General features: G+C 38.0%; 1 protein-coding gene across 1 annotated transcript in view; it reads left to right on the forward strand.

Annotated features, from left to right (window-relative positions):
- The window catches only part of LOC134670743 (uncharacterized), a 107,769-nt gene that overhangs the window by 48,785 nt on the left and 40,336 nt on the right, over window positions 1–18,648 (forward strand). Inside the window, exons 2-3 of the mRNA XM_063528560.1 lie at window positions 7,669–7,804; window positions 9,423–9,600. Of these exons, the coding sequence (XP_063384630.1) occupies window positions 7,669–7,804; window positions 9,423–9,600 (314 nt within the window). The remainder of the gene's footprint in view (window positions 1–7,668; window positions 7,805–9,422; window positions 9,601–18,648) is intronic.

Consider the following 18,648-nt stretch of genomic DNA (forward strand, 5'->3'; position numbering starts at 1 on the left):
TTTTGTTGTATTTTAGATTATTAAGTGCAATTTATGGTGACTAAAAATGTACTATATGATTGATTATTGATCTCACCTACGATTCCTATGAGTCTGATTTGTAAAAAAGCAATAAAAATTAAATAACATGGTGTTTTTTGGAGCTTTCAGAATTTCTCGAGATACTCGAGAAACTCGAGAAATCTTGGTCGAGAATTCCCGTGCCTCGAGAAATTAAAAAGGTCGAGAAACCAGAAACCCTAATGAGAAGATACAGGATTTTGTAGTTTCATAGTCAACTAGGGACATGAAATTTCGCCATGTCCGTCGGTCTTATGATTCTCTTTTTGCGGCATAGCTCAATGGTGTTGGTTAGTACCTACTAGAAAACTGCATTTTTGTTTTGATATCTTTTTCATGCAGAAAAATGCGCTAATTTGTAGTACCTACCCACCAGAGGGATTATGGCCTCGATTGTCCATTTTCTTCCACAGTATTTCGTGGTACACACTACATATTTTCTTTTCAAATTACCTACGATGACGAATGAGGACGAATTTCAAAATGTATTAGATAATTCTAAATGATTTATATGCGGATTCTAATAGAACGCACAGAGCACATGCGTAATATGCAGCCATGTAATTCTGGCACCCTCGACACCATAAATAATTCTATAAAACATCGGAAATGTACTTGCATCGTGTTAGCTTCCTAGTCATAACTGTCAAGGGCATATGAAAATGACGTTAAATCGTTTGTAAAGTATTAAATGCATGTAACATAATGCCTTTTATACCACGGTTAGTTTACGTGTCTAGTTGGGTCGTAAAATAGTAACTGTTTGTTTCCATTGTGTTCGTCACGTGGAAATACATCTGACACTGTCTACTAAGTATTGAATGTTAAGTCTGGACACTTTGTATATATATACTCGTATGGTACAGGTATGTACCTGTTGGTGAAACCACTGGAAAATATAGTTGTAGGTAGCTTTTTAAAACTGGATAAGACCACTTCAAACTAGACAGTGTTAATTTCAAGGCTTAAGGATTATATCTAATCTCTGAGTAAATAATCAACACCATTCACAAAAGATAACCGTTTGTTGTTCAACTTTCACGAAGAACGTGGTTTTACAAGTGGCACTCGTCTACAAATAGTATAAGAGCCTCTACCATCAGTTGGCAGAGTATTTTTCACTTACTTTCAGTGAATAAACGTGCCGCATGTCACGTTTTACGTTTCTTTACGGTCTTATGTGCCTAACTTCACTCCACTCCAAGCGATACTGTCCCTTTCTCACTATACTAAAAAAAGAGCAAGAATTATTATTTAATTAGTACGAGTAAACGGTAAATTACCTATCGAAAGTAAATTACGTTCACGATAGCGTTTATGTTAATGCCAAACTGATGGTAGCCGTGAAGTTCTTAAGAGTTTTATTTTCATTGGGCCTGCCGGCCTAGCCAAGGTTACAATCGCTATCGCTTCGACAACGAAAAGCATTATGTCTCTCTGTCACTATTCCATATTAGTGCGACAGTGACAGTTGAATTTCGATCGCTAAGGAGCGTAAGAGTGACATTCCATTTCCAACTGCAGCTGCAATACTGTTCATTTTACTATGGAAACGCGTCGCTGTCATTGTCAATTTCCATAGAAAATGAACAGTATTGCAGCTGCAGTTGGAAATGGAATGTCACTTTAAGCGATTGGCATCTTGGCTACGCGGCCTGAACAGTTAATTTAAAACTTATATATATGTATAACCCATTTAAGCGTCTGCGACTGGATGCTGTAAACCATGGGTGAATGGGTGCTTTTGGTGACGGAACCCTTTTGAAAAGCGAAATATTTTGAATTATAATTTTTCGTTCGTCACCGTTGAATAATGGACTAGCCATATAAAACAGCTGGATTTTGATTTTTTTCGTTTTTTCTTGCTATTGAATGCAAATTTGAGACTGTAAATGCATCAGTTGTGGGTTAGCCTTAAATATTTCTAATTATTGTAGTCTACTCGACGAGAACACTATATTTTGACAAAATCAATAATGTAAAGATGAATTCCGGGTTAAATGTTACACAAAATAAAACAAAATGTTGATATAAATTTTTATCTAAACCTACTCAACTATTTATTATTATATAATTATGTTGATTACTTCATTCGACAATAAATTCTGCCTGTTATATCATACAATAGCGTTAACAAATATGTACATACATATAATATTTCAGGAAAAAACAACACATTATCGATTGAAAACATATAATGTGGTCTAAGTATTGGTCTGAAAACCATACAAAATTAAACCACGTGTTGTTAACACGCGCAGATCAAAATAAACACAATTTTAATTAAAAATTGCCGGTAATAATTAAACTAGTGTTTACATCTTCCTCATGTTCCATTAACGGTATTAAATGTTATGTTTTTCACCACGTGAGCGCCATAACAACACTCTAATTATCGTAGTAGTTTTCCTTAAAGGTGGCCACTGACGAGCCTTCCAACAGTCCAAATAGCGTGGCTGCAATCCAAAATCGGTCCGTGAATGTCAGAAACGTACAATGTTTAATATTAGGATGCCCTCCATTTGGATGAATCCATTGTAACGGCATCCATTTGGAAGGCTCGTCAGTGGCTTGCTTAATAAACGTTATGATAAACTTTGCATTGTAATTGAAATATGGTGGATGGATATGGGTCATGAAGCCCTAGTCATTCACGAAGATATATATTCCTAGTGTAAATTAATCTTATAAACAGTGACAACTATTTGTAATTCTCACACGGGCTCATTTTGACGATGCGAGAACTCGCATGGGAATTTCATTACATTGCGGTTTTTGATCGGTCGGTTGAATTGGACGTAACCAACAGTCCGCAATGTAATTTTTAAAATCGCATGCAAGTTCGCGCGCCGTCTAAATCAGCCTTTTTAGGGTTCCGTACCTAAAGGGTAAAACGGGACCCTATTACTAAGACTTCGCTGTCCGTCCGTCCGTCCGTCCGTCCGTCCGTCTGTCACCAGGCTGTATCTCACGAACCGTGATAGCTAGACAGTTGAAATTTTCACAGATGATGTATTTCTGTTGCCGCTATAACAACAAATACTAAAAACAATAAAATAAAGATTTAAATGGGGCTCCCATACAACAAACGTGATTTTTGACCAAAGTTAAGCAACGTCGGGAGTGGTCAGTACTTGGATGGGTGACCGTCTTTTTTTGCTTTTTTTTTGCATTGTGGTACGGAACCCTTCGTGCGCGAGTCCGACTCGCACTTGCCCGGTTTTTTATGCTGGTTCTCTCCTGGCTGATGGGATTATAACTCTTTATAAATATCCCATATCTCACTACGGAAGACGAGTGTACACTTGTACAATGACGAATCTGCCTGCGATCCTTATTGCATATAAGACGTTTAGTTTCCAAGTAGAAATAATCTGAAATTCAAAACGACGTTAGTACTATAAAATTCGTTTGCAGTTGTGTCTTTATTATTTTAAGGTTATTTTGTAGTATTATTTAATTAATGGTGATAAGCATATGGTAAACATATGTGGACGTTATCGAAATCGCGTTGTTTTGATTATTGCGCTCTTGAGGAATGTATTGGTTCGACCTTCGTGGAATGACCTCGTCCGTTAACTTAGGACACAAAGTTAACGTTGACATTAACAGTAATACGGGCCAGTTAAATTATGTTTTATCCCTTTCTTACAATTACATAAGTCAAAATGGCAGACAAGGACAAACAACATAACATTCACAGATTTGTCTGAGAAACACATCTTCCAAACAAACTTGTTGGACACCAGTTTAAAATATCTTTATGATATATGTTACAGATCTTTGAAACTAGTTCGAATGAATACATGATATAAGTATCACTCCCATTTTGGCGATTGTCATTTAAAACGGCTTAATTCATGATAAATGTATTCTAATCATATCACGATTTTGCATTACACATATTGATCTGTCTGTTCAGTTCTACATACAATCGCCTTATAAATGTGAATATAATTGTCGCTTTTATTGCAATGGCATAAGCTTCAGAATGGTATAAATACTTATACATATATTAAGTTCCAAGTTATAATAATACAGATTACGCAGCGCCGAATGTCATTGTTTATGTTATCGGCAGCATCTGTGTTAGATTCATTGCCAACCTGTCTGACATTGGACCCAAGGTTCGACGAACTCAGAGCTTGTTATGCATTTCTTACGACATTGTTATGGTAGGACGAAATTATGTCATAATTATACTTTCGGCTAATTTGTAATAAAAGAAAATTTAATTTTCACCAGACCAGGCGGCCTAGCACGGTCGCGTTTTTATCCCTTGTCACCATGCCTGTCACGTTCTAACAAGTATGTAAGTGCGAAAGGGAGGCGCATAGTGATAGTCGATAAAAATGGAACCGTGCTGCGCCCGCAGGTCGTAAAGGCTGTCTTTATTCTTCGAAAACTAATGAGAAAATTGCATTTTGCACTCGCGGTGCTCTTGTTTCGAAATTGAAATCTTTCGCTTGCTCGGTTATCAATATTTAGCACGAGGGATTAAACAACATAACTTTGCCCCCGTGTAGAATATTTATTGTAAATTCTATAGAAAAGGCACACTTTTATTTTTTACATTGAGTCTAGCAGCAAGTGTTTTCCAATCTTTTCTCGACCGGGGTTTTATTATGATATTGATAACAGGGTTCTAAAATAAGGTTTTGAAAAAAATATAGGCATAACTAAATGATGGTCAATAGGTTACTACCTCACGATCTACTGATCGTGGTAAGGCCAGACCTTTAGAAGCAATTAACCTTCTGACTAACCACGGTCAACGCCTTTACCAATCCAATTATAACCGGTTAAAAGGTTGGGAACCACTGAGCTTATATTTATATGGGCTTGAATTATAGGTATGTATAATATTATATTATATTATATTTTCAGGCTTATATTTTGCAAAGACCTCTTTGTATAATGAGAGGCTGCTAACTTGCTAAGTGAAAAACTTTTTGAGAAAATGGCACTTTCATTAAGTTACATGGGTAGAGTAAAACTTTATACAGGGTGGGCCGTAATTAAGAGATAAAATAAAGAGGACTTGTAAAGTAGCTTAGCTAGGTACTGGTTTCATTTTCACGCATGTTCGGCAATTTTCTTAATTCTGGAGATATTGGTATTTTTCACCATTATAATTATGTACGAGTATTTAGTTTTTACTTGTCTTCGAAGATATCCGATATAATGTTATTTAACTTTTTGTTGTTATTTTGTATACGTGCTTTTTTCCTTGTAGCTAATGTAGCTGCTAGAAAAAAAACGCATTTTTCAATAGATAAGTATGATCGATATGTCCTAGTGTAATAAAATAGCGGCATAAAAATGGGATTAAATATCGACAGGTTATTTTCTTTACCAGTCCTTTTCATTTTATCGCTTCAATCGTCCATCCTGTATAACCTTTTCATTTTATCGCTTCAAACGTGCACCCTGTATAATGAACAGGCGAATGACACTTGAACGTACGTAATACAGGGTGTCCCCTCGGTAATTTACGCACTTGTTTGGGGGCTTACGAATTTATGTTTATGAGCAATTTGTTTTTACGGCAGCATGAAGTTATTAGTGAGCCCCACGGGGGTTGGTCAAAGGGCGAGGACGCGACATAAAATAGATGCCTTTTTACTTAGTATGACTGATAGCGAATAAACAACGTATTGTATGTCCAGAAAATACTAGTCTATAGATTTGCGGTTAGTTTCACTAGAGTTATATCGACCGGGATATGAACCGTGATTACCTTTAGTATTGTTTTCGAGCTCCGTTCATATCCCGGTCGATATAAAGTCTAATGATTTCTAGTCTAGTCTTATTTTTTGGGTCCGTTCTTTTACTGTAGGTCCCTGTCAAATGTCGTAAGTACCTAGTCTTAATTCGTAGTAGTGTAGGTAGGTGTCAATGATTGGATCTTAAAAAATATAGAGTCTGTTCGGAAAAAGAAGAGTCGTGAAACATTCCACCCCCATACATCCCACGACTTCTCTTTCCGCACATACTCTAGGACAGCGGTTCTCAATAATTTTTTTTGACGGAACCCTTTTGGAAAGCGAAATACTTGATGGAACCCTATATTGTACATAGAATTTGACCTAACCCTACATAACATTTTTCGAGGCGACTAAAGCATAGTGTTCTAAATTCTTGCGGAACCCCTGCAGGGGTGTCGCGGAACCCTAGGGTTCCGCGGAACACACTTAGAGAATGGCTGCTCTAGGAGACAATACACATGATCAAGTCTTACAATACCAAGATAAATATACCTATATATGTATGTATGTAGGAGCTTAATTTTCGCTTTGTACAGGTCCAGCTGAGTAAATATCTTGGTTAAAATTGTAAACATACTTCAACTATCCTCTTGAGACTTGGAAAGATAGGTCTTATCTACACAACTTAGGTGTACCTATAGTTCGTTTTTTTTAGCATTAGAAAGAACTTCGCAGAAGTAAGCTTGTGGTTCCAAATCCGGCACTTTTAGCGGTAATAATTTGAAGTAAATTATATGTATTGACCGTGCTACATTAGATAATTCAATAATTATTAACAATCAAAGAGCCTGATAAAAACTGTACGCTTGCTTCTGTGGAGTTCTTTCTAATGCTAAAAAAACGAACTATAAGCCATACAGTAAAATAGCTATGTCACTTATGTGTTATCTTGCCGCGATCAGAATGTGCATAAACGTGAAACATGTTCTTAATTACTTGTTTTAACAACGATTTATTTTATAATATCTGGGAGACCGAGCTTTGCTCGGAACCTACAAAAGAACTCATAAATGTGCGTTTTCCCAGAGATAAGACCTAGCTAGATCAATTTATCGACCCCGAAAACCCCCATATAGCAAATACATTTAAGTGACGATTTCGTTAGTTTTACACTTTCATACATAACAAGAAAACATATTTACTAAATATGTATTAAAGATTTTGCTATAGTGCTAAGTTACTTCAGTGTTACCAACAACTCCAATATTATTATAATCAAGCTTAAATATTAGGTTGTCTTTGTCTTGCACAACACGCAATGGTGTTTCACTGGTCACTCTTGTTTTTATTTTCTACATCATGACAAATAAACATATTAGTTGATAAGATATATACAGTGGTATTGGTATTTTTAAAATCAATTAATAACTGGCTTAAATCTTAAAGGCATTATACCAATGATGCTGGCGGCATTTCCCCGCTGTACCGCAATGCTGATACGTTGTGCGAGGTAGCCGCCAGCTCTTCAGTCACCAGTTACGTCAACCAGACGCTTCGCGATTTCCGAAATAAGCATAAACATAATTTATTCAAAAAACAACGTATTTCATGGTTACATTCATACAAAGACTTAAAAATAGTGATAGTTTACATGTGCCTGAACTACGATCCCCTGTGTTTCAGGCGTGAAATATGGCAAACATTGTTCAAGCTAATTAATTTTCACTCACAAAAAACACATTATAATTTAGCAAGTTAATACAATAATACATTTATCGTAATAATTATCCTATTTATCCTGTTGTAAATTCAGTCATATTGCTTATAATTATTTTACAACTAATAGTAGATTCTCTGTGTCTTCACATAAAATCATTCTAAAGTTGTTTATTCCTTCCAGTGGTATACTGCGACTACAATGGCTCCGGCCGGGCGCTGGAGTGCCTGGAGGAGTACGTCGCCAGTCATGTGTTACCCACACATGCGACCAGATGTACAGCCCTGTCGTACACGTCGGGACAGAGTGAGATCTACAGGTGAGACTATTGGACTCTTCAGTAGTGTTGAAACTATGGGTGTAGGAGTACGTCGCCAGTCATGTGTTACCCACACATGCGACCAGATGTACAGCCCTGTCGTACACGTCGGGACAGAGTGAGATCTACAGGTGAGACTATTGGACTCTTCAGTAGTGTTGAAACTATGGGTGTAGGAGTACGTCGCCAGTCATGTGTTACCCACACATGCGACCAGATGTACAGCCCTGTCGTACACGTCGGGACAGAGTGAGATCTACAGGTGAGACTATTGGACTCTTCAGTAGTGTTGAAACTATGGGTGTAGGAGTACGTCGCCAGTCATGTGTTACCCACACATGCGACCAGATGTACAGCCCTGTCGTACACGTCGGGACAGAGTGAGATCTACAGGTGAGACTATTGGACTCTTCAGTAGTGTTGAAACTATGGGTGTAGGAGTACGTCGCCAGTCATGTGTTGCCCACACATGCGACCAGATGTACAGCCCTGTCATACACCTCGGGACAGAGTGAGATCTACAGGTGAGACTCTTCAATACTATCCCGTAAAATTTATAACTTATCCGTCAAATATTTAAATCTCAGTTCACACACGCTAAAAGAGTATTTTGCAGTTCGTCGAAATATATGATCATTTGTTGTGTACTATCAACAGATAGTAAAAAAAATCCAAACCAAAAATGTGATTATCCGTGGGGTTCGTTGTGCCCTCGTTTTTGATTTATTTTCCATAACTACTATTCCACTATAATGGAAGCAACGAAAACGGCTCCTGCAACCGCATAGTGGTCTGACTTTTCGCGACAAACATCATACGAATCGCTCCATGGTTTACTTGCGTTCCTATTCCCATCGGATCAACTTACCTCCGGCACGTTTAACCCCGCTCTCCCCTAGTGATTGCGACTACAATTATTGTAGTACAATATACAGTAGCTAGAGGGGTACGGGTGCGTGGCTATAGGTACTTGGCTAGTCATGGTTTCCGACTCATGCGACTGGATGTACTATCCTGCCGTACACCGTCTGCGCACTGCGCAGAGTGAGATCTACAGGTGAGGTAGTCGGGAGTGCTACGAATGCTACGTCGTAGCACGTAGCACGCTATTAAGCGAAAACTTTCGACAATGCATGAGGCAGCACTTGTGTCATGCGCACTGAAAAGCAGTGAAAAGTGTAAGCCTATATCGTCAAACGTAGCAAAGTGACGTGATATTACAGTCAGCTGTCATTGGGCCCGATTCGGATTTTGAAATAGACATCTATTAGATATCTTTTAGACATCACCAAGATGCGATAACGATATGTTTATGTTATAACCTGTCAAATTTGACATTTGCGCGATTCCGGAGATACTCTTGAACGATTTCCACAGGATATGACTTAGAGATCCAATTCACATCTAATAGATATAGCTTACTCTATCTAACGTGAAAGTGACATTGGTTGCCCGAATTGCGCTGCAAAAGAGAACTAGTTGATATCTAAACTATAACGTATCTAGAATGGATCTAGTACGTGTCGTCTCTTGTGAATATCTTGAAGTTCGAATACGGTAGTATGCCACTTTCTCCATTATCTACATTTAAAACGAATGTTTCTCCTTGTTACCACAGATCGGAATCGAAGCTGATAATCCGCTCAGCGGTCGGCGCGGGCGCCGACGATGCTGTCGTGCTCGGCGCGTCGTTGCCGCGCTTCTTGCGCGCGCTGCGGCCTGGCAACGTCGCGCTGTTCGTGTCGGCGCGCGAGACAGAGCGGCAGCTCTCGGTGTGGCGCGAGTTCGATGCTGAGGTCAGTACCTACATGATTATAGTTTTTTTTAGCATTAAGGCCCATTTACATGGTGCGAGTTCCTCGCACGTTTTGGGGCGAGAAATCGTATGATATTATCGTATGCAATAATCGTCAGGCGATTATCGTATAAAAATGTTTACACTCATGCGAGAAATAAAAACTCGCCTACGATTATGTCATGCGATACTCGAACGGAGATTATCGCCAGGCGAAATAGTTTACACGGGGAGCTGCATTCCAGGGAGATATTCCCATACGATTTCTCGACTCGTCTAAACTGGTCCTCGTATGACATTTTTAACGTACGTGCGAGTATCGCACGAATCGGTGCGAACCGATTTTCATACGAGTTTTACCTGTCAAATTACGTGATTATTTACTAATGATTACCACCATACTGTATATATTTGTAATTATATTAGTCATTACTCAAATTATTTTTAATATTAATATCATTTACGAGTAAGTTGCATTTATTTTATTATGGCTCTTAGCTAAAATGGAATGGTATTGACTTAAAGAAAAAAAAGTTAGCGGGAGACAGCAGCATTTTGAAAAGAAAAACTTTGTTCTGAGTTATGGCAATCAATAAAACATTTGAAATTTCCCAAAAACACGTACAAATTTGGAGCTTCAACATACGTAAGGTTATTTCAGATGTATAAAAGCTACGAATGCTTAAATATGTCACTTACAATAAACATAAGTCAACAACAATAAACAGGGATGCACTTTATTCATTTTTGCATGAGGTGGCAATTAAAGAGTTTGGTCCAAAATGAAAATAAAATACGGATTAAAAATACACTCATGATGGCGACTGAATAGCACATGAACTCGAAGTACGATTCTCGCATTCATATTTTGTTTACACGGAGACATCCAATCATCAAGGGCGAGGCGATTATCGCTCCGTCTTTTGCGATATCGTACGTATAGTTTACATGATACTATATTTTTCCTCGTGCTACGATAATCGCACGGCCGGGGCGAGAAACTCGAACCATGTAAATGGGCCTTTAGAAAGAATTTGCAAGAAGGTAAGCGATCTTGACATGTCTTTTAATTGAAAAACGCTATTTAAAAATCAAAAACTATTACTTATGAAAGCAGAAGAATATAAATGATCGTATTAGATTCATAATTGTTACATATTTGCCGTAACTCATTTTTAAAAGGTGTTTTTCAATTAAAAGACACATCAAGATTGTTTACCTTATTTCTAATGCTAAAAAAACGAAGTATAGGTATCTCTATCTGTCGTAAGACTCGTAAGTGTCGTAACTCAGAGGGCATGAAAAACGCTCACTCGACGCTGATAATGGCGTTGTCTTCTTCTTCCGTCGTGTTATCCCGGCATTTTGCCACGGCTCATGAGAGCCTGGGATCCGCTTGACAACTAATCCCGCTAGTTTTTTACGAAAGCGACTGCCATCCTTCTTCCTTCCCAGACCTTCCAACCCAGAGGGGAAACTAGGCCTTATTGGGATTAGTCCGGTTTCCTCACAATGTTTTCCTTCACCGAAAAGCAACTGGTAAATATCAAATGATATTTCGTACATAAGTTCCGAAAAATTTGGTCCGAGCCGGGGTTTGAACTCGCGACCTCCGGATTGAAAGTCGCACGCTCTTACCGCTAAGCCACCAGCGCTTCATAGTGATAGATCAGCCATTCTCAAAGTGTGTTCCTCTGTTGGGGTTCCGCGAAAATATACTTGTAATAATAAGAAAAAAACCAGCTCTTCTATAGGTATATCTGGTCCGCAGTGATGAACGAAAAATTTTAATTTGGGGTTCCGTCAAATATTTCGCTTGCCGAAAGGGTTCCGTCACCAAAAAAGTTTGAGAACCGCTGTGATAGATAATGGCGTTTTCGATTACCAGTATCACCACACATCATACAACTGTGCAAACTACATAAGTACATACGGCACTATCCCCGGCCTCTGGGCGTTTTTTCATGGCCAAGGCGTAAGGTTCCAAGGTTCAAGATAAATCAAGGGTAAGGCTTAACACATTTACTGCCAGCGGGAGCCACGTGCTACAAGCGTATAGCGTAGCCAATAACACAACTTTTCCCGTTTGTAGCGAAAAAGCACCTATGAACAGAGAACCCACCTAGCGAGTCGCTGGCAGCGAATGTGTTAAGTTCCTAAACTCTATAATGAGGGTAGAGTTAGGTTTCGTAGAGGAGCTGTGGTGGTTAGAGTAGGGCTACCTCGTTTCACGCAAAATAGACACATTGGATGTCGATTTGCGGAAAATGCCCAGAAAAACTAACTGAATAGAGCCTTGCCGCTAGACTGTTAGCTCCCGCCGGGGCTAGGCTATCGTGCCGTCCTTCTCTACTTAAGGTCAACAAGCAACAGAAGAACACTTTAACAAGAGTATTATCGTCGTATCGTGACATCTTAGCTAAAAGAATGTTTTTGCAAAAGCTAAAACAGTCACAAAATAATTTGCAGTCATTGTAAACTACCGGCCCGTTTCGATATTTAAAATACGTCAGTTAATAGATCTAGAAACGATATGGATTAGATATGTCAGAGTCACCCGTGACGTTTCTTCAAACAAAAACGGAACCTTTGACACTGACTCATCTAATCCATATCGTTTCGAGATCTATTAAGTAAAGTAACTTAAAGCTCGAATCGGGCAGTACTTAGGGCATACCGAAAATTCCTGGACTGGCCACTTAGAAAAATTATGTCGGTCGTCTCATATATCAGAATCCAGAGACTTTCAGTATGGCCCACGTACAAAGTGATGAAAAGAGCAATTTAAATTTGCTTAGGTCTTCCGAATCAGCATGAACAAACGAATTATTTGTAGGTGTAAGAGGTAGGTACTAAGTATACGAGGTAATTAAACATGTATTTGGTAGAAATTTTGCTTGTCTGCACTCTGCACCAATTCTGCCCAATCTAATCTTTATGGATGAAGAATGTTGTTTGTTGTTTGATCATAACTAAATCTGTAAGTACCTAAACATTATACATACATATATGACGCATTTGAGGACACTAAAAATGAGATTATTTTATATCGGTCGTTCCACTTATGTCCTCAAAACGCGGACTGGTCACATATAAAAACATAATGTAAGTAGGTACTTAGGCAGGTTACATCAAAACGTTACCTACACAACAACATTTTGCGGTATGCGGGTCCGAAATGTTTACTATACCTTCGTTATAACACATGCCCATATTTGGGTCGCCAGCCCACATATAATGGCTGTCGCGTGTTGCCCTCGCGTTACTATAAGGAATGCTTAAATTGCTCGTCCTAGATTCACTTCATGTACTTGAAGGGATATTTTTAAAACCCTATTATAACATGGGGCTGCCTATAATAATAACAACTGAATTATAAAAAAAACATACCTATGCAAATGAAATCTAACGATCCGTGTATGGGTATGACTACCGGTGGTCGTCCTTCGAAATGAATGCCTCGCTTTTTAGTTTGAAAACCATCCTTTAAATTAAAGAGTTTAATTGTGAACATTGATATAAGGTCCGAAGTTCTACGACTTGTACCGTACGTCATACAGAAGAACTATTACCATCGAGCCAACCCTGAAAACGCAAAAACAAAACTGACGTTCCATAGAAAACATTGACATGACCGTAATTCACTGAATTGTATGAGATATCAATTTTTTTTTGCGTTTTCGGAGTTGGGCCCATAGTAAAAGTTGTCCAGTATGAGTCCTGTATGTCATACAGTGTATGACATACATATTCACTCAGCAAAGTATGGTCATACATTACAAAATCACTCTGTAAATGGCTGGTTGATTCGGTGAAATCTAGTAAGTAGTTTTATAGAAATCGTATGCACTTTTGATATCCGAGCAAGTTATCGATAGCGGGTTACGCATAAAATCGATTGAGAAGGTCAGCGTTTCGATAACATGTAAGATGAAATGCGCGTAGGTTTACCTACTTAGGATCGGAAAATTTATGGAGGGTCTCTCAAGTGACATAAATTCCCAATCTGGGTCGCATATGAACCTCGTATATCTAGTCATTTACCCTTAATATCCGGACTCAGGGGATAAAACATTATTAAATAATGTAAATTTTATCTATGCTTATGTAAGGGTGTGTAAGGATATTCTAATGACAAAGTCGTGTAATATTTTTGAAACTACAAGGCCCAAGGTAGGTACTTTGTCACTGTCCCAGTACATATGTCATCTTTAAACATACCTAGTCCTACGTCATAAGCAATATAGGCGACAAAAGAGTGTCAACTTAGTTAACTATTCAGCATTAGCATATCGAGCACTGGGACGTTTACCTGACGGGGTGTTTCTCACCCTCCTCGTTTACCATGGCCTACATATTCTTTCGCCTCGCAATGCCAAGCGATGAAAAATGTATTCTCCAAACGTTAAACATTCCGAAAATGGCGATCGTAACTGGAGTCTAAATCAGCCAACTATTCATGTTATGTTATGCCTTTATCAACTGCTTTCAAAATTTCCTCCGTCCAACAGAAATAATAATTCCGTCTTTGAATGTCACGTCCGGTGCATCTATTCGCGCAAATGATACACGCTGCAGCTGTGTCGACCCTGGCTGTGTCATTGATGTTGCGGGCTACTTGACTCTTTTATACCAGTGTAATGTGACCCCTAGACCTCTTAGACTATTTGTGAACTGAGAGTACTTTCATACTGGATTAGGGATTTACTTGCTTGCGCTTGGTAAGCCATTGAAATGATATTGTATTGTGAAAAATGGGTCAGTCGTGAACTTTTCTGACACTGCCACTACGAGGCGGAAATAGGAACATTTGAAGTGCCTGTTACTTTGATGGGTCGGTTTACGCCAAAGGAATGAACTGTATTTCTGTGATTTGAGGGTGTTCTTGTAGCATTTTACTAAAAAAAAAAAATGGTAGGGAGATTAAAAAGCGCTAGAGGCCTAGCGGTAAGAGCGTGCGACTTGCAATCCGGAGGACGCGGGATCAAACCCCGGCTCATACCAATGAGTTTTTTGAAACTTATGTACGAAATATCATTTGATATCTACCAGTCGCTTTTCGGTGACGGAAAACATCGTGAGGAAACCGGACTAATCCCAATAAGGCCTAGTTTCCCCTCTGGGTTGGCAGGTCAGATGGCAGTCGCTTTCGTAAAAACTACTGTCATCGTCGCTTAGTTGTCAAGCGGACCCCAGGCGGTGGCAAAATGCCGGGATAACGCAAGGAAGGAAGGAGAAGTACATAAACAAAAAGTTGAATACGCTGTACTATAGAATACCTATAATATAGAAAACTGCATCATGAATCATGAATAACCTCACCCATTGCATGGCAAATGCGTGATCGGGCCCACGGTTTGCACTTCTGATAACGATAGGAATTTGCCGGTCGTAAAGACGCGTATACGCGAGCCGCATGCTAAATAGACTGCCGACAAGGGCACTACTCAGAATCTTTGGTTTAAGTTAGAGGAACCCACCAGAAGCGGTATCATGGTCGCATTTTTATCCCCTGTCATGCCATGCATCACTTTCGCACTTATAAATTTGTTAGAACGTGACAGGCATGGTGACAAATGATAAAGAGCCGACCATCTTAGCCCTACAGGTGTATTATAGATGGTGTTATTCACGTGACAAAATAACAGTCGCTTTTTAACAGAGACTATTTATCACGCTGTCACGTAGACAAATACGAACATCATACTGGGCTGGACATCAGTCGTGACTCGTGCAGGTTTATCAATGTGACATTATACACCGTATTATTGGAAATACGGCAGTAGATTTACAAAAGATTTTGCACTTAAACTTTTATCTCATCTTCTCTATAAAGTCATTTGGGACTCCTTTACGAATGCTCTGATTTGTGAATTGACAGTGATTTGTAGTGACCCGTATTTTACAGTTGTCTGTGCCGATACTACGTCAGTTTCGACGATCGAATCCTCTATAGATTGAATCGACTTAAGCGTAGGTACTTATGGATCGGTACTTCTGTATATCTTCATTTGTACAGGAATGAAACAATCGCACAGATAACACAGATTCTCGTGCCAGTTTGTTGTTAGCACCTTGTTATTGTATTTATGTTATATGTTGAGAATACAAGACGTGCATACAAATGAGAATGGAATTTTATATTATGATTTCTGCTTTATTTAAAAATGTCGTCTTCTCACTTGGAGGGATTAAAATAGAGCATTATTGGGACTATATATTTGGAAACCATGAAACTGATTCTAAATATAAGAATCCCAATGCAATGAGTTCGAAAACGAACTATCTATGAAATGGAATGAATGTTGTTGGTACCTAAAGCGTATGCTCCAATTATTGTGATTGATTCTAGCAGCCCCAGCGATGGTACCAGACACTAACTACACTTTTTATTATGAAATAATATAATTATTATGAAATTCGGATTTTGAGTTTCATTTCTTCTTTATTTACAGCTAATGTTGATATTAGTACCATCATGCCGCTTGGGGGAGAAATGAGAAAACTTGTGATATAAACTGTTGATTGGAATCTATGGTAGAAGCAAATATTCGAAGTGAAAAGAAAATCTGCAGCTGAGGAATTTTCTGGTGGAACAGAAATTCTTCTTCAGTGTTATCTGAGTTTATCTGGAAGTTACAGGTCAAATATCTCATTTACTTACACAGACCCATCAGATTACAATCTTGGTACTGTCAGCAGCAGAAGTTACTAAGCGGGCGAGGTGTCCAAAATGATATTGACGCGACTTTATTGTTAAGAGAATAAGAGCATGTCAAGGTAATTTTGAACACCTCGCCCGCTTAGCAACCGCTGTTGCTGACAGTACCTAGATGCGAAAAAAAATCTGTCTGTCAGTTAACTTTTCACGGTATCGATTTTGACGATAAGTAGGTATTTTTGGGTGTTTGGCGTGTTAAAGCTTAAATAAGTCCTGAGGACGGAAATAAGCCACTTTATTTTTGGAAATTCACTGTAAGAAGGGACAGAAAATGACGAGACCAAATTCCATGTGGGTGGAACCAAAGGCACCGCTAGATACCTATATGTATAAATAAAAAGGTTATCTAGAGGCTTGGTTACTACTTTAGTAGGTATTAGCATATTTAAATTTTGTTGCATCTTGCCAACCCGACTCGTAGGTTTTCTTTTATTCGTTTAAACTGTAATATATGTCCTATATCACAGTGTTAGAGGTTATTTTTTACGTTTACGTTTTTATAATTCTGTTACTCTAATTATGACCATATATACTTCTCACCAACTTTATTCATAAAGGGTTTGAACAAGCCAGTTGTTGAAACTGATTTAAGTAAATAAAATAAAACGATACTGCCCAAAATAAACGCTAAAAGTAAATTTAATATAAATTAACCAAAATAGTTCAGAACCTAATAAAAGAAGGAGTGTTTAAGGTCACCATTCTGTTGTATTTATTTTAAATACTTAATCACCATTCTGTTGTATTTATTTTAAATACTTAACCAAGAGTCCTTTTATCGATCACGTTTCAAGCATTTGTCCCGGTTAGAGCGCAGACTATACAGAAAACAATAACATATTACCTAATTCTATTCTTACGGCTATCATGCAACATAAATATGTCAAATCGCGTGATATTATGTTTTCTTTTTGTAATACAAGTACAACTGGCATTTGTGTTTGTTTGCAGTCGGATTAGTCGCAATATGTTCGCTATTTGGGACGAGCGTACGCGGGCCAAATAGGTCAGTTTGTGTATACTTAATGTGTATTGCAGAACAGAATCCATCTTTATGTTTTCTTGACGATTACATGGAAACAGAAACATAACACGTGGTTGTTTTTAGGGTTCCGTACCCAAAGGGTAAAAACGGGACCCTATTACTAAGACTCCACTGTCCGTCTCTCCGTCCGTTTGTTTGTCACCAGTAGATCATGAACCGTGATAGCTAGACATTTGAAATTTTCACAGATGTGTATTTCTGTTGCCGCTATAACAACAAATACTTAGGTACTGAAAACAGGATAAAATAAATACTGTACTGTGTACTGATTTTAGAAGCCTTTACTTACCTATGTGTTCAGGTCGTTCAAACATTCATAAAATTTAAAAGCATGGCAATAGACTGCTAACTTACATGAGGTAATTTTTAATACTCTGAAACATAGATTTTGGAATTCGTTTTATAATGTTCTTGTTTATACATAATTATACATCATAGAATATTGAGGAATTCTAGAGAATTTATAATAAAAGGTACCTAAATCTAAATAATATGCTATAGAAAGTTATGCGCACAATCGTCATGCCTCTAATACGGTTTTTTAAATGAATAAGGTAATAAGATTCCAATTACACGAGCAGGCAAAAATAACCTGCAGTAGGTATTATTTTCATCACATGTAGTCAACAATCCTATAATCATCAACATCTGACACCCACACCGTCTAATTTGTTTAGTGACATTGAATTGATTTAAATATAACAACACCTATTGTCTGGCTAATCTCTATCCTATAGCATCGGCATAAGGCTTATATTTGTATGAAGATCTTGCTAATGATCCGCAAACGAAGGCAATATCTGCAGTTGAAAAGTTTATTGACCATTTAGTTAGTTCAAAATATACGGCCCATTGCGACACATTATGAACTGAAAGCAGGAATAAAACGGCAGATTACAATTTAAATAAGAACACTTAAGGCATACTTACACTAAAAACTAAAAGATTTACTTTTGAAAGCCTCAATTTTGCGAAAAGTAAACTCAGTCGTAGAATTTACTAATTTTGTATTGTTTCAGTAATATTTGGTAATTATGGGTTGTTATTGTCACAAAACGTAGTAATAAAAAACATTGTTTTGGTAAACATAATAAGAAGGCTCATTAACATAAATAGTTTAGCAAATAGCACATATACTAATTACTTTGACAATGTTTTTGTATTGTATGTACCATCGAACACACTGTTTGCGGACATCGTAAGCCTTATTACAAATACATAAGGATGCTTCTAGTAGTTGTAGACAAACATATATAATTGTGAAGAATTATACTTGCCAGATG

Source organism: Cydia fagiglandana, chromosome 14 (assembly GCF_963556715.1).
Source record: "Cydia fagiglandana chromosome 14, ilCydFagi1.1, whole genome shotgun sequence".
Taxonomy (NCBI): Eukaryota; Metazoa; Arthropoda; class Insecta; order Lepidoptera; family Tortricidae; genus Cydia; species Cydia fagiglandana.